At 38.7% G+C, this 24,749-nt stretch overlaps 1 protein-coding gene across 3 annotated transcripts in view; it reads left to right on the top strand.

The window, feature by feature from the left end:
- vps50 (VPS50 EARP/GARPII complex subunit) overlaps positions 1 to 24,749 on the top strand; it is a 164,146-nt gene that overhangs the window by 87,131 nt on the left and 52,266 nt on the right. For all 3 annotated transcript variants that reach the window (XM_059012400.1, XM_059012390.1, XM_059012389.1), the window contains 6 exons: positions 6,758 to 6,849; positions 7,390 to 7,484; positions 7,847 to 7,945; positions 11,912 to 12,002; positions 16,062 to 16,238; positions 23,398 to 23,516. In XM_059012400.1, coding sequence (XP_058868383.1) covers positions 6,758 to 6,849; positions 7,390 to 7,484; positions 7,847 to 7,945; positions 11,912 to 12,002; positions 16,062 to 16,238; positions 23,398 to 23,516 — 673 coding nt within the window. The remainder of the gene's footprint in view (positions 1 to 6,757; positions 6,850 to 7,389; positions 7,485 to 7,846; positions 7,946 to 11,911; positions 12,003 to 16,061; positions 16,239 to 23,397; positions 23,517 to 24,749) is intronic.

Below are 24,749 nucleotides of genomic sequence, written 5' to 3'. Positions count from 1 at the left end.
AGAGGACAGCCAGGAGAGACAGGTTCCAGAGATCCCAGCATACTTCTTAAGACGGTCAAGAAGAATGCTATGATCTATGGTGTCAAAAGCAGCAGTTCGGTCCAGGAGGACAACAGCATTAAGCAGGAGATCATTTACAGTCTGGAGCAGAGCAGTTTCAGAACTGTGATGCGGCCGGAAGCCAGACTGTAGAGATTCAAGCAGATTGTTATCTGTGAGATGTTTCATCAGCTGGCTGGCTACAGCCCTTTCAAGAGTTTTGGAGAGAAAAGGAAGATTGGATATAGGACAGAAATTAGATAAGACAGCCCAGTCAAGGGAGGGTTTTTTGAGCACCGCCGTTTCTCGGGCAATCTTGAGGGCAGCAGGAACCAAGCCGAGTCCAGGGACAGGTTGAGATTGTGCATAATGGAGGGAGCAAGATCAGAGGCGCAGATGGAGAAGATTTGTTGTCCAGGAGTCCAAGAGGCACGTGGCAGTAGTTGATTTCAGCAATATGCTGGAGATATCAATAATGGAGAGAGGAGAGAAGGAGGAGAGAGCAGGAGGGGAGTCAAGGTGGTCGAGTACTATACTGGGTTTGTGGCAGGAGAGCATAGAATATATGGTGTCAAATCATGACAGGTAAGAGAGGAGGATGAAGGGGAGATGGATTTATCAGCGGCTGGATGCAGGATTTGGTCAATGGTTTTAAAGAGAATATTGGGTTTACTGTATCCCATGGATATGATTTCAGAGAAGTATTTCACCCTGGCAGCAGCGAGCGCACGCCTGTAGCCACTGAGGTGATCGGTCGAGATCTCTGTGTGAACCGTTAGTCCGGACAACCGCCACTTGCGCTCAAACTTACGACAGGTAGACTTAAGCAGTTGAAGTTTGATGGTATACCCTGAGCAGTTGTGATGTTTCTTCACTGTTCTGGTTGTGAGTGGAACAACTGTGTCAATGATCTGGGTAAGTGTGGTGTTGTAGAGGGACAGTGCATCGTCGACCAAAGACAGGAGAGTACCAGTCAGAGGGGAAGAAGAGACACATTCCAAGAGTATTATAAAATTTAGCAGATTCTTGGGACAGAAGGAAATCATAGTACCAGTTGTAGCTGAAGGTGAAGGAATATTAATATTGGCAGTGATTAAGAAATGGTCACAGAGAGAGAGATCTGAGACAGATAGATTGGAGATGTCAAGACCCCTGATGATGAGCAGATCCAGGGTGTGTCCACGGGTTTGAGTGGGGACGTTGACAGATTGAGAGAGCCCAAGACAGTCCAGGATCGTGACAAAGTCAGTCACTAGAGGGGAAGAAGGCAAGTCGACATGGATGTTGCAATCACCTAGGAGTAGAATTTTGTCAGTTGAAGTGCAGATTAGGGAGAGGAATTGCGAGAACTCGTCCATTAAATCAGAGTTGTTCTTTGGTGGACGATAGATAACAGCAAGGGTGAGGGACATGGGAGAGGGAAGTTTAATAGCAAGATGCTCAAATGAATAAACGGTTGGCAAAGAGGCAGCAAGCACAGAGTTATTGATAACATCAGTGCCCCCACCTCTACCAGTGAGGCATGGCTTGTCAAAGAGCGAGTAACCAGTTGGGGTGGATAGATGTAGTGAGTGCTTGTCGTTTACAGAGTGCCAGGTTTCTGCTAGGCAGAGAAGATCAAGATTAGCATCAGTTGTAAGTTCACTGAGAAGCAGAGATTTGTTAGTCAGAGAACGACAGACAGTTGAGAAAAGACAATTTACAATTTGTAGCAGGCAGTACGGGAGACATGGATTTATCTGAAGCAGGTACTTGCCAGTGTTCATTCTAGGGGGGGAGAAATAGTGAGCATGCTTTGTCCCGGGGATCCAGAAGTTTGGTGTCAGAGTTGGAATGAGGCCTCTAGTAGCCATTTGGAGAGGTTTGGGAAAGGTCCTCGCTCTACCTGTCCTCGCCCTGACTGCCACAGCTCAGACTGCCACAGCTCAGACTGCCCTTGGATGTGTGGCTCTTAGACTGCCACAGCTCAGACTGCCCTTGGATGTGTGGCCCTTGACTGGCTGGCGCTTAGAACAGCTGGTGTTCTAAGACATTGTTTACCAAATTATACTATCCTGTAGGCCTAGAACCATTTACTTAACACAATATTCTAATCAACCTCACAATTCAACACAGCCCAGCCCAGTTAACAGAACTTAATTACAGTTGTTAAATGCAGAGATAGTTACCCCAACAACAACGATTTTAACTATCAAATTAACCACAATCCACTTACCTGGTAATATGTTGACTCTCCCAGCAGCGTGGAGTTCAGACAATGAGCATAGACACACAGCACGTGTGTCCTCAGTTAGAAAGTTATCCGTGAAATACCCTAAACGCAAAGGATAGGTCCTTACCTTGAAAGTCTTTTCAAGTCAAAATGTTTGTCATTTCTTTTAGTATTTCTGAATTCAACACTACTGAGTTGTGGATCAACCACTGTTCCAGACTGAAGTTAATCAGTTGGCTTCTAAACCTTTATAAACCCAAGGCAAAATACCATTGACTTATAGCCATCAAGTTAGTCTACTTATAAATTAAAGAATTCCTCAATAATAAGTCACTGCACAGTAGCACCATTCTGATTGGGTTATAAGAGTTAAATGTTAATCATAAGAAGGAGAACAAACTTGCTGTAGATTTACATCTATGTTAGGGAATAGCAACTTAAAAATGTTCTGTGGTCATCAATTATAATAGTTATGATTCAGTTTAAATTAAGTAAGTGCTATTTTAAATAAAAAGAAGGAAAAGATTAATTATATTTTTTGATTAAATTTAACTGTACTGAAAAATTTAAGGGGAAGCAAGCCATTTTAGAGAGAAGTCTAGATGTTTTTTATATATTCCTGTAGATGTGTAAAATGCTGTGTTTTTTCTTCTTCTGAGGTTCAAGATTAAAACCAACTGCATAAACAGGCCCAGGAAGAAGTGATGACAAGCATGTTTTGATAGAATACCCTGGAAAAAGAATCCATTCAAAAAGTCTTGGAAAAGTCATGAAAAAATTGCTGAGAAAATGTTTAATATTATTTGAACTGCACTATATGTTGTTAAAGACTACCATTTTGTGTTCTCTGTCTCTGTCTGTTCCCTTGGCTGCTTCCGCTGATTGTTTTTTTCGTTTGCTAAGTAACAAGGGGGGGCGGGGTTATATTTTTTTATATTGTGGAAAACTGTAAAAATGTTTTTGCACGCACTTAATTTGTGTGACCTTTTAGAGTTCACAAACTTGAACTTTAACTTGATTTAGACCGTAGGCACGTAACCCATAGGGCACAGGGGAGGTAAACTACCACTTTATATTTTGCCCCTCTACTTTTTTTGCTCAGTGTTGTTATGGTTTTGCCTTTAAAATGTTTAAAATGTAATAAGTGGAGAGTAATTCAGAAGATGCCAGAAATCCGACATTGATAAAAGAAAAAAAAGAAACCACAATAAAAACGCACTCTACATGAACATTGGTTTGACCCATAGTCCAAACTGTTTACTATAGGTGACATTAGCAGCAGCATGTATGCAACAGAAAATGCTGGGCACTTTGGAGACTACAAAAAAAATGATTTATTAAATAACATTAGCTAGGTAGTTGTTAGTTTAGTTTGTTTTTATTGAGTATTAATTCAATTTTATTAATTTAAAAAATAAAATTGAACATTTTATGCTGAAACAGGTGCACAGTTTTCTAGGTTTGCAATTACTAAAACTGTTTGCTTGGTTTCTTAGAGATTCTTAATTATATAAAAAAAAAAATAATTGTGCATTTGCTGCTTTATGCTCGGCATTTAGTCCTTCCGTTTGCTGCCCACTTTTTAACAAACTTAGGCGCCTATGATTGAGACACAAAATTCTGTGGCAAAGTGGTGAGTGATTATAGGTGCATGCAGAGTGGATACAGAAACAGACAGACAATGGTTTCCAGGTGCAAGGGTGTTTATTGAAAATTAATAACAATGCCCAGAGCCTTTAGGCAAACACCTGTAAATAATAATGATGGAGTGATACAGCGGCGTGTATCACTCGGTATTTGTAATCCCTGGGTTTGACCCGCAACCAAATGTCCAGTTTACTACACCCACACAAAACACAAACACAGATAACAGTGAGTGATATTAGTGTTCGTGGTACAAATACAGTTCTCCGTGAACAAAGGGAAGTACTGGTGTCCAGGTTTGATGCTGGCTGAATAGCGACAGCTCCAGATCGTGTTTAGTAGTCTAAAATAACAAACAGACAGTTACAACAGACACTAACACAGACAGGACAAAACTCACCGTTTTTCAGCACAATACACACGGGCTCCTTGTACTTTGTTTCTAACCATTTACCAAGGAACAGATTACTTTGCTACGCCCCTATTTTATACCCTCCCTCATGGCCCCTTGGTTAATGAGCACATCCGCTTCTCCAATCCACGGATGCCACGCCGTTTCCCATCCGGGTCATTGAGTTCGGGTACCGTAGCTCCATCCCTTTTCTGGCCGGCCGACTTCCACCACAGGAATTGTCCTGCCTTTTAGTCCAGGGTACTCTGTTCCCTTTACCTAGTGCCCTCACAGGTTGGGAGGGAGATCTAACACCAAGCGTCATTTGATCTCTGTCACAGTGACCCATATTGAGTCTGCGTTGTTTTTCTTCCAGATTTAACACCTGGGCTTCAAGACTATTTTTGATGGAGAGCACTACCCCTCCTCCTCTTCTGTCCTGTCTGTCTTTCCTATACAGTGTATACCGACTAATATTATTTTCGTCTCCATCACTCTCGGATAACCAAGTTTCTATAACACCTATCACATCGTAGTTACTTGTTAGCGCAGTAGCTTCAAATTCTAACATTTTGTTTTTGAGACTTATAGCATTTAGATAAATACATTTAATGGCTATCTTACCTGAGTTGTTGCCCTTGTTTTGATGTAATCCCTTTCTGTTTTTTTGTTGATTTCTTCCCCCATCCTTTCTAGTTTATGCTTTTGAATTTCTTTGAGTATCCTTTTTCTGAGTAGATTGGTTCCCTTTTTATTTAAGTGAAGCCCGTCCCACCTTTTTCCCAGATTTTTGTCTTATACATTTAAATAAAATAATGCAAAAGCTTTATTTTTACAGTTGGTTATTAGTTATCAACATTGAAAACAAAATGTATTGAATTTCAAGCTGATTGTCAAATTAAGAAACCTCTTTAAACCATGGAGTTATTGGTCTTTTAAATTTCCCAATCAAGTTTGAATTTGATTTGCTTCATAGTGTGATTAGTCGAAAATATATTATGTTACACTATAGTTAAGGTTAAAAGTGAAAAGGTAAAAGTGAAAAGGTAATTTGTAAAATTTCTTGTAAAGTAGAGAGCAAAAGTCAGTTATAATATAATAGATCTTATCTCTTCTAGACAGTTTTGCCTGTTGAACATTCATTAATGTTGTTGATGTTGTTTTTGTAAGCGTTATCGGTTGGTTTTATATGTGTTGATTAGCACTAATCTTGGATTACTCTAACAATGGTAATGTTGCAAGATTAGTGCTAACTGAAGCTTTTCTATTGAAAGTTGTGCTATCCCAGTATTCTGTGCTGTACAGTGAGACAGTTTTATTACTAAAAAGAAATATAATGTGAATGTTCATTATTTATCAGGTGGTTTAACTGCTGCTACTGTCAGTTAGTAAATGGAAAATCTCTGTACAAAATCATGTAGCAGATCATGTTTCTTTTCTTTTACAGCAAGTTACTTCTAATGTCATTTGAATATATATTTTTTTAACATTGCTCTTACTCTCCTGTGATGTTCACAATCATCCTGAGTGATTCTTAGTTGTGTTTCTCCAGAATTGACATTACATAGCTTTTGAGCTTGAACCCAGAACAAGCTCAAAGAAATTAAAATGATCTTTGAAGATCCTTACTCTTTAAGATGTATGATTGCTTATTGATAGTAATGGAGTATCCAATAGCTAGATTTAATGCATATTGCTTCTGGAATGTGTTTGCAGTCAGTGCCTCCCAAACTATGCTCCAGAGATATTCAAGTAACAAAGAGCTCCCGCTGAATTTGTATCACTCAAGGGTTAAGAAATTGTTAGGAATCCCTGAGAATAGATGTAATCCTCAAGTCTTTCATTGAAAAAAATATGAATTGATGTAAGTCACGATAATAACACCTTTGTTTTTGCCACATATCTGTCATTCTTGGCATCTTTTGTGCATTATTTTTCAAAGCGGCATTAAATCGTGGCTTGCCACTATCACTATCACTGTACACCGGAGTGCGGTAGCCTAAAGTCTTTGGTGACATTGTAGATTCTCCCTTGTAGAAAGGTGTAGGTACAGTACTGGAATCTGTCCAATACTGGGTCTTCAACATCATTTTACAACTTCATGTTACAGGGTCACTTAATTGTGTGACAAATTAGATAGGCCGTCCAATGTCTTGATTTTTCCAAACAGGATTTAGCACTTGCTTACATAACCCAAAGTTCAGCCAGGCTTGACAGAGCATGTAATCTGTCTCCTTTATGGCTACCTGGATGATAATTACTCATGTTGTTTTTTTTGTTTTTTCCCAATAATGTTTGTGTCTTCATATTTAGATGATATTGACACAAAGGTGCAAAAATAACTAAAGCGATAAACAGTCCCAGGAAATGAGCTTTTCGACAACAACAACATAATTAAGCTCTGGCAAGTTAAAGCGGAGATTGACTTTGTGGAAGGGCGTGTTTTTCATATGTTTTTTGTTTCTTTTTAGATGGCAGCAGCACGGTTGGCACAGAGGAGTCCAATTTTGATCGCAGCTATGTGAAAAAGAAATTAGAGCACGGGCTGACCCGCATCTGGCAGGTCAGGATATCTTTATGAGTTTAAGTAATATTATTTCAGAGTTTGGTTTAAAAAACTGAAACTAACCTTCAGCTGCTAATGGTGTAAGAGCTATTTAAAAAATACTTTTTTTAATACACTTTTTGCCCTTACAGCTGACTTATGATTGTTCCATCTTGTCGTGACACCTTTTAGTGATAAGTTTTAAAGAATATGGCTGCTATTTAGCTGCTATAAAACAATACCATTTTTTAATAGCAGCTACATTTTTTTATTATTTTTTTTTATTTTTTATTATTTTATCTTTACTTATTTCAGCTAAATAAGTTGGTGAACATAATAAGGAGAATTCATGAGAAACTTTTAGATTTTAATCCACATTTTTATCAGTACAATTTGTGTAAAAGGGGAAAAAACTAAATCGCCATCAATGTCTCCCCAAGCAAGCAGGCATGTTTCGTGTGCACTTGTTCGTGTGCTTTGCAGCAAGATCTATACTGCTTTATAATTAAAAGTTGTGTGCTTTTATTGCTACAGTAACACTTTTTTTCATGTTCACAGGATGTTCAATTAAAAGCCAAAACCTATTTGCTTGGAACGGATATGTCCAACTTTAAGTATGATGACTTCATATTTGTACTGGATGTTATCAGCAGGTATTAACTTGTTCCTTATTAACACTAATTGCTGCTAAGCTTTACAGAAATAATTTCCTAAATGCCTTTGGACAGGCATCAATGGTTCCATTTATCCCTACCACACAAAGGAGTATTAATCACTATTGTGTGCCCATTAATTACTGGTCACTCGAAACTCAAATGTTACCAATAGCTCTTTTGCAACCATTTTTTTAGGTCAACATTTGCTGGAGTGTTTCCATGAAGGGTTTTCTAATTAAGGAAACTGAATTAAAGTTCAAATATGAGTACATTAGGAACACATGTGGTGTGACAAAACTCTGTGGGGATTAATTAGAAACTTGAACTATTCTAAAGTTATTTTTGTTTTCATACAACAGCCTGATGCAAGTCGGAGAGGAGTTTTGTGGCAGCAAGTCAGAGGTTTTGCAAGAGTCTATTAAAAAGCAAAGTGTGAACTATTTCAAAAACTATCACAGGTGAGACCCCTAACCTCCAGCATTGTGTGTCTGCTCATATCTCAGAGGGCATGGAATGATTTATTCAGTTCATTTTTTTTGTAATTAAAATTACAAATGAGACAATATACCCACATTGTTTCTTTTACTAAGCTACAGAACAATGGGACTTGCATTGCATAGGGATTTTAGTTGAGCTTTCAGAAGATTATATTTAATATTAAAGATATGCAATGCAAGAACTGTATGCGTGAGGAATACTGATTAGTCAGATATGCATTTTAGAAGCCATTTTAAGAGCATCCCTTTACTTAAACTGTGTGTGTCTAGACTGTATATTTAGCATGTGCCTAATTTGGTATATAGTTTATGGGCTGAAAGAATACACACCTGCCAAAACAAATGTGATTGTCATGGATTCACGAGGGAGTCAGTCCTTATACCGGTAACTGTTTTTGGATTGGGTTACTCCTAGAAAAAGGACATGCCTAAGGCCATATATGCTCAAGTAACAACACAACATTTTATTGTGCTTTTGTAGGGTCTCTACTTCTGCTGTTGACATGTATCCTGATTCTAAAAAATATAAACCTGCTGGATATTCTCATCATTGTCTTGTCCCAGTGACATTTTTTAATGTTCAAAATGTACTTAGACAATCTTTAACAATAAACAGATGAAATGAACATACCTATGATGAAGTGTACACCAAATAATAGATTATTGTGTATAATTGTTTGTATCAATGTACCAGGTTTACTTACAATAGTTATAAGACTGTGTTCCTCTTTTAAATCTGCACAAGAGAATCTTTATCGGTTAAGTAGATGGCGCCCTAGGGCCACTTCATGGGATGATGATGCTTGGCTATGTCCTACATGGTCAACCAAATGTCTTTACTATTGTGTGTTGAAAAAGTCCTTCCATGTAAGGAATACGATAGGCAGCACACTGCTTGACTATTGTTTGTAAATCTCTGCATTCAGCACGAGTCAACAACACACAACTCGATCTGTGTGTAGATTCAGTAGAGGCAGTATACATTGCTGTGGTTCTGGACCTGTTGTCACTATACAGTCAGGAAGGCTGTTACACTAACAGCCCAAAAAGATTATGGCCTATCAATAGGATGTATAGACATAGATCTCAGTATCCAAATTGCCAATCAATATGTATTTTGTTTAGTTAATCATTTTTGCTCAATTTTGAGCAGTTACTTGTGATGGTTAACTATTTATTGAAGGGTGCCAGTCTATTTACTGTACTTCTGTATTTGTATAGCTGTAATTGTCTTGATGAACCAAGATTATGTGACCTTTCCAAACTGCTCATTTTAAAACTGCAACTTTTGACAGAAAGAGCAATAGTTATGTAAAATATAGAAACTAACAAATCACAGCTTATGGAAGGAAACAACAGTTCAAAATACAATTTCACCAGACTATTTGCTTTTATTGTCTTTTCAGACATTTGTGTGATTCACATAAAATACAGCATACAATTCATTTGATGAATAACTGTCATGCACTGCGTATACAGTCTATTCTAAAAATGGATTGCTAGACGAAAACTACTTTTACGTTAACCCTCACACAGTAGCTTATCGCATCAGCACATTTCAGACTGTAGATAGGTACTTTAGATACAGATAAATGGTCACTAGACGTTGCTTTGTTTTTGAGCAGTGAAGGAACAGAAGATAATTTAAGGAAGATTTAGGAACCCTGATTTATTTGTTCATTCTGACATCTCTTTTAAACAAGCACATTTAGGCAGCAACACATTTATGGCAAGTTTAAAATGATTTTCATATGATCATAAAGTCTCCTTCAAAAGCAAAAGACAGGAACGCAGGTTAAAAGAATGCTGTGAAATGGTGAGGTCTTGGGGGGCTGATTTAAAAGTTATTTTTACTTACTGCTTTTCTAATATTTGCTAAAATATTGGACAAAAACTGGACAGCAGCATTCTGAACTCTGGAGCCTGGGCAGCCAATCAACTGTTATCCAGCCAGTAGAACATTAGTGTCCTGGTAGACAACACTCGCAACAAAGCACTTATCAGTACTAGATGGCTGGACAACATATCCAGACACAACTCGGGGGAGGGATCATATTTTGGAATTTAGAACAGACAAAAAGTGTACTACCAATATGGCAGGAACATGCATAACAAATACTGCAAATAATCATGTTGTATCTCATTTATTTCCTTAGCAAAATGCTAATGTTTTAAATGTGGAGAATCTTAAATACAGCTTAAAGAATGAAGAACATATATTATATTTATGCTTCCTGCAGAAGCTGTAAAAATGTAGTTATTCCATCTGAAAGCCTTTACATTCATGTCTAACTAGTGACTGATTTGTTGGTGACCAATCTGTCCATTGTGTGGGCCCTGTTCCTCAGATAATGCTAAAATAATCCATTCATTATCCACTCACAGTGCCCTGCGATGGACTGGCGTCCCGTCCAGGGTGTAGTCTCGCCTTGCACCCTGTGTATGCCGGGTTAGGCTCCGGCTCACCACGACCCTGTAAAGGAGTAAGCGGTTAATGATAATGGATGGATGGATGGATTATCCACTGATACCATTCATTTAATTTAGTCTATTTATTAAACCAGGAAGATTAATAATATTTCAGGTAAATATAAGCATTTTCTCAATTATTGCTAATAAGTATATACAGTAGTTTCATAAGGAAAGGTCACAATTAATTTTAAAATATTTTTTTACAATATGATCCAAAATAAGCTGTTTAGAGCTTGTAGTATGCTTTGAAGCTGTCGCACTTTCTTCTTCCTAATCTTGTATTTCATAGCATTTATACAGCTGTGGTAACAGAGCATTTTATTTCTATAAAATTCTACAAACGTATCAAAATGTGTTTGGGTTAATAGTAGAATACATATACTAAATAGAAAAATGCAAGATAATTTAATCTAATGCACATTTTGAATGTTGGCAGTTGGGACTTTCCTTTTGGACAGTGGTCAGGAAATTATCCTACAATCCAAGTGACATATTTGATGTGACCCACCACTTTTTCAAGACCCTTTGTGAGCTGAACACCCTCTGAGAAGTACTTTCAAACTAAGTAGAGGGATTCTGGCAGGATCTCCGTTCCACTGAGGGTGGAACAAACTCTGTCTAAAGAGGTTTTGGAGTCACTGATCTTGTGTCTGCCAGGAAATGATGAAATGAAAATATGGCTCAGCATTAGCATGGCATAGAATTGACAATATTTGATTATGCTTGTACCCCCAATAAGATATGTGGTGCTTGTTACTAATTTCCTGCCACTTCCATACTTTTTTCAGTGGTATAATGTATTTTACGAAGACTGTAAACGTGCAGGTCAGCACAGTGTTCATTGTAGGATCACAAAAATTGAGATTTATTTGCCTACAATTGCTTTGCCATGTCTAGTTGTCAGCAGTATTGGCGTTTCCTTTCTTGTATCATTTTAGGTTCAGTTTTGCATTTCAGTTATTTGCTTGACAGCCCTAAACCAAATGCCTGACAGCAGCTCCAGCAAACACGTGTGATTATCACTCATACAATTGTTTTGTCATCAAAATATTGAGCCCTGTAGCTTTTCTGTAGGGAACTATGTAATTTAAAAAAATAAATAAATAATAAAAAAAAAAAACTTGCTTGGGAAGAAATATAATTATTAAAAATGATCATTTAAATGAAGTATTAAGTATGTGGTCGGGTAGCTTATTATTATTATTATTATTATTATTATTATTATTATTATTATTATTATTATTATTATTATTATTATTATTATTATTATTTATTTCTTAGCTTAACTTTCTTTTACTGTGCATGGGTGTTGTCTAGTGCAATGACAAAATGAATATAAAGTCAGAGCAATTACCTGTTGAGGGAGAGCCAGCAATAATATTATTAGGTCACTAATTACTGTTAGTTATAGACACTGCTGACTTCAATCTGCTATATTTATTGTCGTCCTTTTAGAACACGCCTCGAGGAGCTAAGAATGTTCTTAGAAAATGAAACCTGGGAACTTTGCCCTGTTAAGTCGAACTTCAGCATTGTGCAGCTGCATGTAAGTAGAAAGTATGAATTATTTTATAATATACTTTAATGAAGAACACCAGGATTTTCTGAACACATGAATAATATTTGAAACAAACATCTTCTTTTGTATGCCTTCGTTCTAATAGTTGAAAAGGTTAAACTCCTATTTTCATATGTAAAACATATAAGAAGTCTAGCCAAAATGTTGTTCTACTTGATTTAGTTTAGACACCTGAGCGTATAACTCAGAGCAGCATACTGTAGAGCAAGTACCTATAGTAAACTTTGTAAAGGGTATTACAATAAACCTTGAATTACAAGCCACTTCCAAGTGTTTTATTGTTTTCATTCGAAAAACTCTTACTCTGTTTTTTTCCACATAAAAGGACTGAGGATTTACATTTGTTCCAAAAAGTTGGCCATTACTACTTATCCTAAGCACGCAAAGAATTTTCAGTATAGCCTTGGGAATTCGGATAATATTTTTTGTTCTGTGTGGGCTGGAAAGTAATATATGAAGCGTGCATATTGCTGTAGATTCCATCCCTGTAACTCAATGAATACTGTAGCCTGTCTGTTTTATTTTTTTACTGGTATCACTGAATATTTGGATGGGTGCAATGGGTTGCATTAAACAACACAGACACACCCCTTGAAAACGAGGTGCACTGTATATCGCAAGGGTTCTATCCTGGTGAAATAAATACATTTGAAAATTTGAAGAAAAAAAAAAATACTGTAATAAAAAATATTTGTATGTTAATTTATATATTCTGTTTCAAATGTCTGTTTCCCCCCTCCCAAACCTCCCATTGAACACATTTTTGTGTTCTTATTTTTGATCTTTTATAGAAGTTCCTCCTGAGTTCTTCTTTTTATTGATAAGAACCTTGTTGTTTTGGAGTTGCTGTCATTCCATGGTGGAATTTCCATCTTTATTTCAGGGAGAAGGGATTACTCACAGTCTTCGTACTTAGCACTAAAGAAATTAAATATTATAGCTATCTTGGCTAATATGTTTTTCTTGTTTAGTTTCCCTTTTTATATACATTTCTGTTGCAGTCATCATGTCCTGGTGACTTATAAAACCACCCGGTGCCCTCAAATGAGCCCTCAAACATGTCTTCTTACCATTCATTAATCTGCCCACCTGCAACACGCTGTCCCCCGTGGATGGAAGAAATGTGGCGCACTGTGGTACTCTGTGGTATTTCTTATTGATGCATTTCTTGTGATCAACTCTGGAGTGTTGCAAGAGGACCCTCGGGTACCTGCTGTGCTTGCAGTGAAAACCTTTCTGAGAGGTCTGTTGAAGCCACAGTGGGCACAGTGAGTTATTCAAAAAACAGAAAATGATATACAAAATGAGTCAAAGAAAACAACAAGAATACACTAGTTAAGATATATAGTATAAGATGGTGGGAATTGCAATTAGAGGGGATCAGAAGTTTGATGTGCTTGCAAAGCAGTTGCATTTGATACTGACCTACCTACTATATTTATTATGTAGTTGGTACTTCATACAAGGTTAATGATGCTTCTGGAGGACAGAATGAAAAATTATGTGGTGTCGCTTGTTACATTATGGAAACAGTAGAAGCAGTCATGATGTGTGAGTAGGCTGACAAGTAAAGGGGCTAATGACAGAGATACAATTATAGAGATTGAAGAAACAATAGGCTATGTCAGAAAAACAACGGGGTGAAAAGTGTTTGATTGTGGGCTGTTTCAGCCTTCTGGTATAAATAGGAAACTAAGCTATGATAACATGGAGACAAAAGTGGTAAGTTTACGATTGCTTTCACACCCTGAGTTTCAGATGCACTAGGTTCCTATCTAGATTTGACACTTTCTGTTAACATTTAATTTTAAAACGGAAAGAGTTGGATTTGAGGAAGTCTGTATTAATAAACAAAGTCTGATTGCTTCTGAAACATGTATGTGATCTCACTAAAGGTCAGCCTTGATAGGATATAGAAGGAACTGGATAACGGTAAAAAAAGAAATGATACAGCAGGTAACACAAGTCCCATTAAGGTATGGGACTTGTTTAAAGAAAGGTCAGTCCATGTCAGGTGGTGTGATGGGGGGGGGGGGCATCCTGACATTGATCATTGTAGTTGAAGTTTATAAATGTGTGTGAAAGTGTGGGTGGCAGTGCATAGGTGTAGGGGCGATGCAGGTGCTCCAGACAACAACAAATACAAAGTTCACAGTTCAAGATCTTTTCTTTTTCTTTTTAATGGTCTCCTTGACCATATGAAATAATAATGCTGGCTCTACCCAACTATGGGTATTGCCAGCGTATATACCAAGGGGTAGCAGTCCTAAAATAATAAACACAGACACACAACACAGATACAGACATGTCTCCGGACAGTGCGTGCTCTTGGTGTAGGTGCAGTGATTTAAACAGTGGTGCTTGTTTGTATACAGGTGCAGTGCAGTCCAGGCTTATAGCTGGCTTGAAGCAGCAGCTCCCGGATTTGTATTAGCCGTCTGACAAAGACAAATATACACAGTTACGAAACAAACAAAAACCCTTCACTCACGATCTCACAGTCCTTGTTTCCTGTCATTAACCACAACAAAGGAACAGATTACAGTGTCACTTCCCCCTAAAGTACCCTAGGCCCCGCCCCCTCCGATAGCTAGTTCAATCACGTATTGTCCAATTCATGACTGAAACTTCACTCACTGTACTAGGGCGATGACTCCTGGTACCGTGATGACTGCCCCTGGAATGAACTGCCCAACCATTCTGTAGGAGGCACATAGTTCCTGTTGCACAGTACCCTCACAGGTCGAGAGGGAGATTATTGATTCTGATTCATTCGCTCTCTGTCCCAATGTGGCATGGGAATGTCTAGTTTAGCTTTTTGGCCTTCATTCTTCAGAAACACAAGCAGTCCCAACTTCACCCAGCTATAGCAACTCTTCCCGCATATAATGCATGTCTAGTTTTAATTTTTAGAGGCCCAGTGCAATGGGTTTCTATCCATTTGTATATACTAATGTAGGTCATCTGTATGTTTTACCAGGTATGAGGGTACTTTTCCTTTCTTCTTGATGAATTACAGCCGAGGCATGGATCTCCACAGCTTTTCTCACCTGTCATGTGTGTCCTCTATTTCCCTCAGATTTTAACAATCTTGAGGGTGTTTGACAACTTCCGATACTGCTACTTTGTAAACCACTATTTCTACATCAGGGCATTTAGGTGGGATGTTGTCAATCAAATGCCAGTGCTCTGACTAGCTGTATCATGGGGGGTGGGGGGTGGTATACTTGTCATGCTAGTCAAAGATCACAGGCTGGTGGCAAAATGCATGTTTGTTTGATGGGTTTTCATAGATGATCCTGGGTCCAGAAGGGGTTTGTATGAAATGTATGGTCTAATGCCACTAACTTGAAGAATTCACTGGATAAGGAAAAGGAAGGAATTATGAAAGACAGTCTACTTTTGGTGGGGGGTGTGGAATGTGGTCACAGCAGGGTCATACGCATCATTAAATCCACGGAAAGAGACATACACTTCATTAAATCCATGGAAAGAGACATAAACTTCATTAAATCCACAGAAAGAGACATACACTTCATTAAATCCACAGAAGTGCGATGAGTTTGTTGAAAAGAAAAGGAATGACAGCAAAAGTAAACCACATAATAGTCATTGTACCATAATATAGATTAACAGCATCTTACACTGCATGCATTCCATACAACTGTAAGACAAATACATGCTGTATCATAAATTGACTGGGTTTATCCAATAATTAAAAAGGATTAATATGTGTTTTAGATTAAAATAGTATAAGGGATTCAGATGTATTATATATGAAGTCAACTAAAGTTACAATAATACTTCAAAATCAGTACAGATGTTAGGGGTACTTAAATAATCAAGTCTCAGTGGGCCAAATAATAGGTTTACATGTCTCTTGATCAAACCGCATTGCTTTTTGTCTGATGTTTCATGTTTTGGTTTGTACTGTATAACTAACTATTGTTCCACAGAATCCAAAAGAGCTGTATTATCAGTCTTTTCTGAAGGACTTTTATCTTACTGGTAATTTATTGCTTTCAGGAATTCAAATTCATGGGCAGGTCACGCTCTCCTTCAGTGTCCCCTAGCAAGCACGCCGCCACAGCATCCACAGCGGCGATGTCCCTGTTTGAACAGTACCATAATGGAGGAAATCCATTTGAGATGCAGACAGACAGCAAAGATGACGAAACAGAAGATGTGCTGGCTTCTAATGGGGTATGAGAGGCTCTATTTCAAGAACAAAATAAATGTTACTGACCACAGCATGTTTATTTATTTATTTATTTTTTTCTCTCCCCCGTTCACAGAGCAATTTGGTATATCGTTAATGAAAGCACTAAATATTAGTGTCTGAAAAACTTCAGGAAATGTATGCATTTGCACCCTTCACTTTCTTTTCTTTGTTACCAGGATGATTACATTTGGGATAAACGTTAATGCCGTGGGAGTCTTACTACTTCCCATGTAAAGCTGGTATATAAAATGGGTTTGATAAAATGTACATTCATAACAGATTCAAAGTAAAAGTCAGCTGCATGACCAGGTATTAAGAAATGAGCCATCGTGATTCATCTTCATTTAGCAGTTCTGTCTATACATGATCAAATTTCCCATGACATTTTACATGCAGTATACGCGTGATGAAAGGTTTAGGTACTCATTAACCTAGATGTTATTTTGTTTCTAGTTATAGTAGTTAAACGAACATTAATTACTTCTCTCCGCTCGCCACGCATCATTAGCCAAGCAACGATGAATTAGTATTGAGTATGTGCAAAGATAATTACATATGCCATAATTGTCGAGCCTAATCATTTTAAGATGGGAAATTGTTTACTGTCACCTTAACTATCAGGTAAATGTCATTAAACTGTTATATGGAGTAGTTTTACTGCTTTTTGAAGTTCATTCTGTCACCTTTTGATAGGCTTGGCATTTACCCATAATAATGAAAGGAGAAAGGCACTAATGTTTTTAAGTGAAAGAACACCTCAATGTGTGAGAATCTGTAAGGGTTGTTTGTGTTCGTTAGGACTTTACATATAATTGCCATGTGTAATTTTCCACTGTTTTTTGTAATAGTTTTATATTTATTCATTTTCATCTTTACTTTTTGGAACAGAACCCTTTATTTATTTATTTATTATTATTATTTTACAATATACAAAGCAAATGTATTGGTTGCAAATGATTATGCATGTTACATACTGTAACATTAAACAACAACCACAACAAATTTCCCAATGAAAAAAAAACTAAACAAACAGTTAAGCAGGTTGTCAGTTTCTGAAAGTTGTTTACCATTCTCATTATCATTACCCCACCTTTTCTTTAACTTGTAATCCCTTTAATAATAATAAAAAGTCAGTGGCATTCCAGTTTTTGAAAAATAAATCAATAAAATGCAAGCCATACTTTTTATTGCTATTTCACTGATAACATATAACAGTGCAATGTCTTTTATATCTCAAGTTAAAAAAAAAGAATAATCTAAAACACTTTTGAGAACAACTTGAATCCCTATGGGTCCTATGGGTTCTAATGCTCAGCAGTAATTGTCCTCTCTCATACATTACCTGTCAGGAACAATGTGTTCATAAACTTGCTCTTTGGAAATGCAGTGGAGTTATTGCCTAAGTAGCACGTTTACTGAAAAAGAGCTAGGTGGGGAGGCAGGATGATTTACAATCTGGCCCAGGCCACAAGTGAAAATAGTTGTGGACTAGCACTAAACACACTCATTTATCAAACAAAACTAACACACAGTTCAGCACAGTTGGCAGTCTCTTAAGAAAGTCCCAAGACTTAAAAGCAGAGGGTCCTCCAAGTCAGAATGAATGTGCACTCCCAGAACTATTAGTAGGGTGACCAGACGTCCCAGTTTTCCATCAAAGCACCCAGCGCTCTGACATTTTGCTTAAAATCCTTAAAAAGTCCTAGTTTCCAGCCACTTCATGTCGCGCGACACACTCTAAATACCTTTTGTCAAAATAATGTAAACAACTGCTTTTAGTTTATGGCACCTGCAGTGAAAACAAAATAAAATTAAAAAAGGTACTAATCAAGAACATTGTTTTTTAAAGTGATTAACACAGACGTGCGTGCTTATTTTTCACTGTGCCATGCGTTCCCTCTCAAGTACGAAATGTAATCGTTACCGTATGGGTATTTATGTCTTAAAGACCCGAAACCTGAATAAGATATATCAAAGCTGCTTGCAGAGCCTGTGAGGCAGTCATGGCCCGCCCCCGAGGGCATATAAGCGCTGCGCTCACAGACCTTCCTTTCAAGACTGACCTGGCAGGACAGCCTGGTTCAGGTAAGTAGTTGTTGCCTATCACAGTTTTTATCGCAATTTATTGTTTTTACACAAATATTAAGCAATATTATTATACACTGTTTTAGTATTACTATTTTCGCATATATTATGCACTGCAGCCTGTTGTTACATCCCACTGTGGCTTTGTGTGAAGCCAGTGGCTTGTCACTTCCTCCCAGAGATCCAGCAGCATGAGTCGGCTGACTTTATGCTCTCCCCCCAGGCTGCATAGCTCCAGCTGGAGTTAATTTATTTCTCGTTTTTAATTTATTTCTCGTTTCTATTATTAACTGTAATTGTTTAATTACTGTTTTTTGTGGAGAAAATTTCGTCTTGTGTATATATTTCTGTGTTTTTTTCAGATACTACACGCAGGCTCAGCAGCACTGTGCAGAACCAAGATAGCGCTTTGGTTGTTGTTGCTTGCAATCTCATCCACAGTATCTTGCTGCCGTTTTGGTGACTGATTTTGCATCACCATTGCGAAGGCTGTTAGTACCTCTAACAAGCAGGCTTCCCTCAGTCTTGTCTGTGGTACTGACTGAGTGGTTTTGCCAGTGGCCTGTACAGGTGGGCATCCCTGTACATTGCTACCTGCGGTGACTGCAAACCGGTGGACCCGTACCATACCGGTACCGTTCCAATGCCATCCAGGTGCCGTTCTCGTACCCACCCGGTGCTAAAGTCACCGACCTGGTACCGACCCGTGGCCCGGTACGGACCGGTGCTCACATCCCCGGTCCGGTACTAAACAAGTCTAATTCAGGTTTTGACCCGACCGGTTGCTATCAATAAGCAGATTGAGGCAGCACCTGTACATCTGTATACTGTACTCTGCATTGCTTGCTTCTTGCATCAGGCCTGGGTTTTATCCCTGCGAGACATGCAAGGTCAGTCTGCCTATTGAGGACAGGCATGGCAGATGCTCTTCCTGCCTGGGGACAGAGCACGCCTAGGAAGCACTGGCTAACCGCAGTTTCTGCGAGTTTTGTGAACCTTTCTCCAAGCGCACGCTTGAGAAATGTCTCTCCTGCAGCTCTACAGAGCACTGCGTCCCTTACTCCTGCACAGCCTTCTTCCCCATCACCCTCTGTTAAGAGGTGGCTACGTCCTCACCCTATCGCTCTGTGCCAAGGGAGACCAGACGACGCACCTGGGAAAGTAGCCCATGGTCTTCCTCATCTTCCTTCTCCTCCCCTGAGGAAGAAGATTTAGAGTCACCATTCCAAGCAATCTGCGGACTCAGAGCAGGTAGAAAAGCTCTGGGCAGCTGTTTCCCGATTGGCGTCACAGGAGGACATACTGTCCATTGCAGCCCGTTGGATGATGTGGAGTCTGACAGTACTTCCCCAGCAGTTAAACTCCCCCTGTCGGCAGAGCTTCTACCGCTGATCAAGCACGAACCCTGGCCTACAGAAGGCGAAACAAGGCATTCGATTTTTGAGGACGATCCTACCGCATCTCATGTATCCTGCTAGTTTATCTGGATTATCTTTTTGAGATCCAGTCATCCTGGGATCATCCAGCTACAAGTCCTGCTGTTCCCCAGTTGATGGATACCCTATATAGGGTGCATGATGCTGAGAAGCTGGGCCTGGCCTATTTTCTGCCGGTGGAGACTTTAGTTGCCGCCATGGTCCAGACAACTAATTTAACAAGCAGTGCCAGGTAACGGAGGTGATCCTCAAGCGTGCCTTTGCAGCCAGTGCATTCGCCGCACAGCTAGGCAGTTATAATAGCATTCTGGTTGCCTACCAGTCCCATTTGCTGAAGCCATTTTCTGAGAGTCACAGGTCCTCTCCACAACAGATGGATGAGCTGTGCTTGGTTAATAAGAACCTGGTCCACGTGTCAAAGCTCAGTGGGCAGGCTGTAGGGAGGAACCTGGCTGCGTTGATAACCCCTCCTTTCCACTCTGACAGGGAGCAGCAGCTCCATACGCTGTGCTCAGGACGGGCCCTTGCGTACTACGTTTACAGGACGAAACGTTGGAGGCAGGCCAAACAATTTTTTGACAAAAACATGAGCTTTCCCAAAGTCACTTGCAAGCCACTGTTAGGCAAAACTTTTGGACAAACCCGGATTGATGTTCAAATGGATAAGCAGAAGCGTAGGGCCACAATACAACACAATGAGCAAGGAAGAACTGGCTTAAGAGAGCATGATGAAGGCACCAGCTGTCTTTTTTTCAGGTATGTAACTGACACACACACACACACACACACACACTTAGGTACGCATAGAGAGAGAGAGAGATCGGCATGGGTAGAAAATCTGGAACCGGGTAATAAATAAAATAAAAAATCACATATATTCATGTTTTAAGTGCATGATACATATTTAAATACTATATAGTACGCATACATCTAGTTCCTTCAGATCTGTAAACTTGTGTAGCCTTTTTAAGTATTGGAAACATCGAAATAATAAACATCTCAGGTTGAATACAATCATGGGGTTTCCATGCAAGTTTGTTTTTAACTCGACACATTTACACGAGAAAAATGTCTCGTGTAAAATGCTGTTTTGGGTTTCCATTCGCTCAGTTTATTTTACTCGAGTAAACCGGGCTTTTCACCCGACGTCATGCAAATGAATGGGAAAGGTGGGGGTTGATATGTAAATGAACTATGCGTAAAGTACTCGTGCTGTTTTTGAAGGTTACTAGTGTCATTTTGTGAAAATGTGGTTTCCATGCGCAGAGAACTGCTACACGAGTGAATCTAAGCTGCTGTAATAAAGCAAAATACCCTGTGCCGAGCTGGCTTATGACATCCAGTTTACAAACTATATTTATTATCGTGGAGGGCAGATGCGTGTTGTCTTTGGACATAGCTGGGATCAAAAAAAAGGATGGGAATTCATTCAGTTAAGCAGCTCACTTGCTCTTCGTGTTTAACTTTATTGTAGTTTTTACAGCAAGGGTATTCTCAAACAGCTGCTTTAATACTATAACAAATGCATATAACGCAGTTCATGGTAAGCGGTTTTATACAGAACTGTAAACCCACAAGATATATACAACATGACAGGCCAGACACAGCAAAAAACAATAATAAAAAAAGGCTGCCTGCATTATCATTAAGGTGAACTACTCCACTGCTAACCATAAAATCGCCCGTCAGCCACTACTTTCTGCCGTCTTCGAATCCACAGTAACAACTGACCTGATCCCTTGCAATATTTATAGTTAAGGATAAACACGCTTATTAACATTTACACGTGAAATGCAGTTAAACTGTAGTTAAAGCATTCCTTATTGGAAGCCACACAGTTGTTATTATTATTATTATTATTATTATTATTATTATTATTATTATTAGTAGTAGTAGTAGTAGTAGTAGTAGTAGTAGTAGTAGTAGTAGTAATGGTTCACAGAGTTTTCATTGACATATTTTTCGTAAAACACCGATATCCTGTTAGTTAAGAAAATGCGTAATGCAAAGCTTGTTTTAACATTGTCTTTCTTATGCCGGCCAGACACCCACGCTTACACTGCATTGTCATATTTTCTGCATTTCTCAAATTAATAATTGATACCCAGGTAGTGAAAAGAGACACGGTCAGGTAATTTAAAACCAGCCAGGTACCTGTGCCAACCTCGAATGAATTATATATAATATATAAATACAGTGCCTATAGAAAGTCTACACCCCCTTGAACTTTTTTCACATTTTGTTGTGTCAGTGCCTCAGAGTTTCATGCATTTAAATGAGGATTTTTTTTCCCACTTATCTACACACCATACTCCATACTGTTAAGGGGAAAAAAGTTTTTATTGAGAAAAATGATATATTAAAAATACAAAACTGAAAGTACAGCTGTGAGTCTGTTGGGATAGGTCTCTACAACTTTGAACACCTAGATTTGGCAATAATCGACCATTCTTCTTTACAAAACTGTTCAAGCTCTGTCAAGTTCTTTGGGGAGCGTTGATGGACAGCAATCTTCAAGTCATGCCACAAATTTTCGATTTGAATTTCGTGCGGGGCTCTGACTGGGCCACTTAAGGACATTTACCTTTTTGTTCCTTAGCCACTCCAGTGTAGCTTTGGCTGTGTGCTTTGGATCGTTGTCATGCTGAAAGGTGAACTTCCGTCCCAGTTTCAGCTTTCTTGCAGAGGGCAGCAGGTTTTCCTCAAGGACTTCTCTGTACTTTACTCCATTCATTTTCCCTTCTATCCTGACAAGTGCCCCAGTCCCTGCCGAAGAGAAACATCCCCATAACATGATGCTGCCAGCACCATGCTTCACAGTAGGGATGGTGTTCTTTGGGTGATGCGCTGTGTTGGGTTTGCACCAAACATGACGCTTTGCATTTAGGCCAAAAAGTTCAATTTTAGTTTCGTCAGACCACAAAACTTTTTGCCACATGGCTACAGAATCTCCTGAGTGTGTTTTTGCATACTTCAAACGGGATTCAGTGTGGGCTTTGAGTAATGGCTTCCTTCTTGGCCCCTACCATACAGGCCAAATTTGTGGAGTGCTTGGGATATTGTTGTCACATGAACACTTTGACCAGTCTTGGTCATCCAGTTTGGAGGGATGGCCTGATCTAGGCAGGGTATTGGTGGTGCCATACACCTTCCACTTCTTAATAATTGTCTTGACCGTGCTCCAAGGGATATTCAAGGCCTATGATATTTTTTTATACCCATCCCCTGATTTGTGCCTTATAAACAAAGTTCTTTTGAAAGTGCCTTGGTGCTCATGGTTGAGTCTTTGCTTTGAAATGCACTACCCAGCAGGAACTGCTGAATTTATCCTGAAATTATGTGAATCACTACAATTTAACACAGGTGGAGGCCACTTAACTTGCTGTGTGATTCTGAAGGCGATTGGTTACACCTGAGCTAATTTAGGATTGCTATTACCAGGGGGGGTGGACACTTATCCAACCAAGCTATTTCAGTTTTTATTTTTTATTAATTTACTACAAATTTCTAGAATATTTTTTCACTTATAAATATCCTATAACTGAAGTAAAGTATTCTTCTAAGCATTGTGGTCACTGCAGTAATTGAGCATGGGTGAATGTAATGTTTCTGTCCACAGTATGAGTCTGATGAATTGGAGAAATGTGCCTACCAGGATTATGATAGTGACAGTGATGTTCCAGAAGAACTCAAGAGAGACTATGTGGATGAGCAAACTGGAGACGCTCCTGTGAAAAGGTAGACATCCTCTAAACGTATTGCATGTGTGATTTAGTTTATTGACAGCTGCATATGTAACACTTTCAGCTTGTTTTAATGTTTGCAGTAGAAATGGTGTTTCTCCAGCCCTCAAGTATCCGCAGCTGCCACTGTAGTGTCAGTAATTTTACAAAGTTGCCAAGCTACTGTATTTTTCACCCAATTTAGAATGTTGTAGCATTTCAGGCAATCTATAAGGAAGTGGGTGTCAGTGACGAAAGCACTATGAGGTGCATTCTGAGTAGTTCTGGTTAAAAGAAAAAAAGAAAAAAAGTAGTGCTGGATATTTTAAGTGCCGTGTGACTTTAGTCTCTTGTACGTGATTCTCGGCAGCTATCTTTAAGCGTTATAGAAATTCAGTACACTGCAGTATAAGTAAACAGTTTTGGAAAAAAAATATATGATAAGTCTAGGTGTTGTTTTGCAAGCGGTGACTTTTGCTTTAACTCTTAAAACTCAGCCCTATTCATTTTGGGGCGACAGCGCACCTAAGGTTACGCACATATTACTCAGGCACTGTAAAAGCCACCTACCTGGTTTAAAAGTAGACTTGGGGCTTTCCAAAGACATATTCAGTGGCTGCGTCCCAAACCATTCCCTTGCATCCTACACCCTTCGACAAGTGTTCACTTTGCGTGACGTTTTACTGACGTCACAGAGTGTGCACTTGGGTGAGCGAGGGAGTAGGGTGTAGGGTTGAACTAAAAGCGTTAAATGGGATGCACTTCAGCATTATCATTCAGCGCCTTTACCTTTGACGGAGCAAGAAGCTACGCAATCTTTTGTTGTCAGATAGTAGTTTGGAAGAATGGCTGTAGCATTTGCACTATTCCTGTTCCAAAGAACTGTGGCAAGGATTTCGGCAAGTAGGAGACATCTTCACCGAGCTATTGCCCTACTGAGCGAACAAGAGGTATTTAGAACATTTTACATGTATATGGTTATTTTAAAACTTTGAGATCATTTAAAAAACTTTGATATTGGTTAATAAAATAAAAACTTTGCCACAGCTTACGAACATGTACTTCATAATGTAGCCTAATATTTATGTTTTTTTTTGTTTGTTTTAAATAATATTATAAATCATAAGATATCTATTTTACTTTAAATCCAATAGGTAATATATTTTGTTTTATGTTCAGTATCACTACGAAATGGCTAAAGGTTCTACACTAATTTATTAATCACTGTGAAAACATATAATGGAAATAA

The sequence above is a fragment of the Acipenser ruthenus genome, chromosome 3, assembly GCF_902713425.1.
Source record: "Acipenser ruthenus chromosome 3, fAciRut3.2 maternal haplotype, whole genome shotgun sequence".
NCBI classification, from domain to species: Eukaryota; Metazoa; Chordata; class Actinopteri; order Acipenseriformes; family Acipenseridae; genus Acipenser; species Acipenser ruthenus.
Note: the sequence above shows the minus strand (reverse complement) of the source record. Positions and strands in the feature narration are given on the sequence as shown.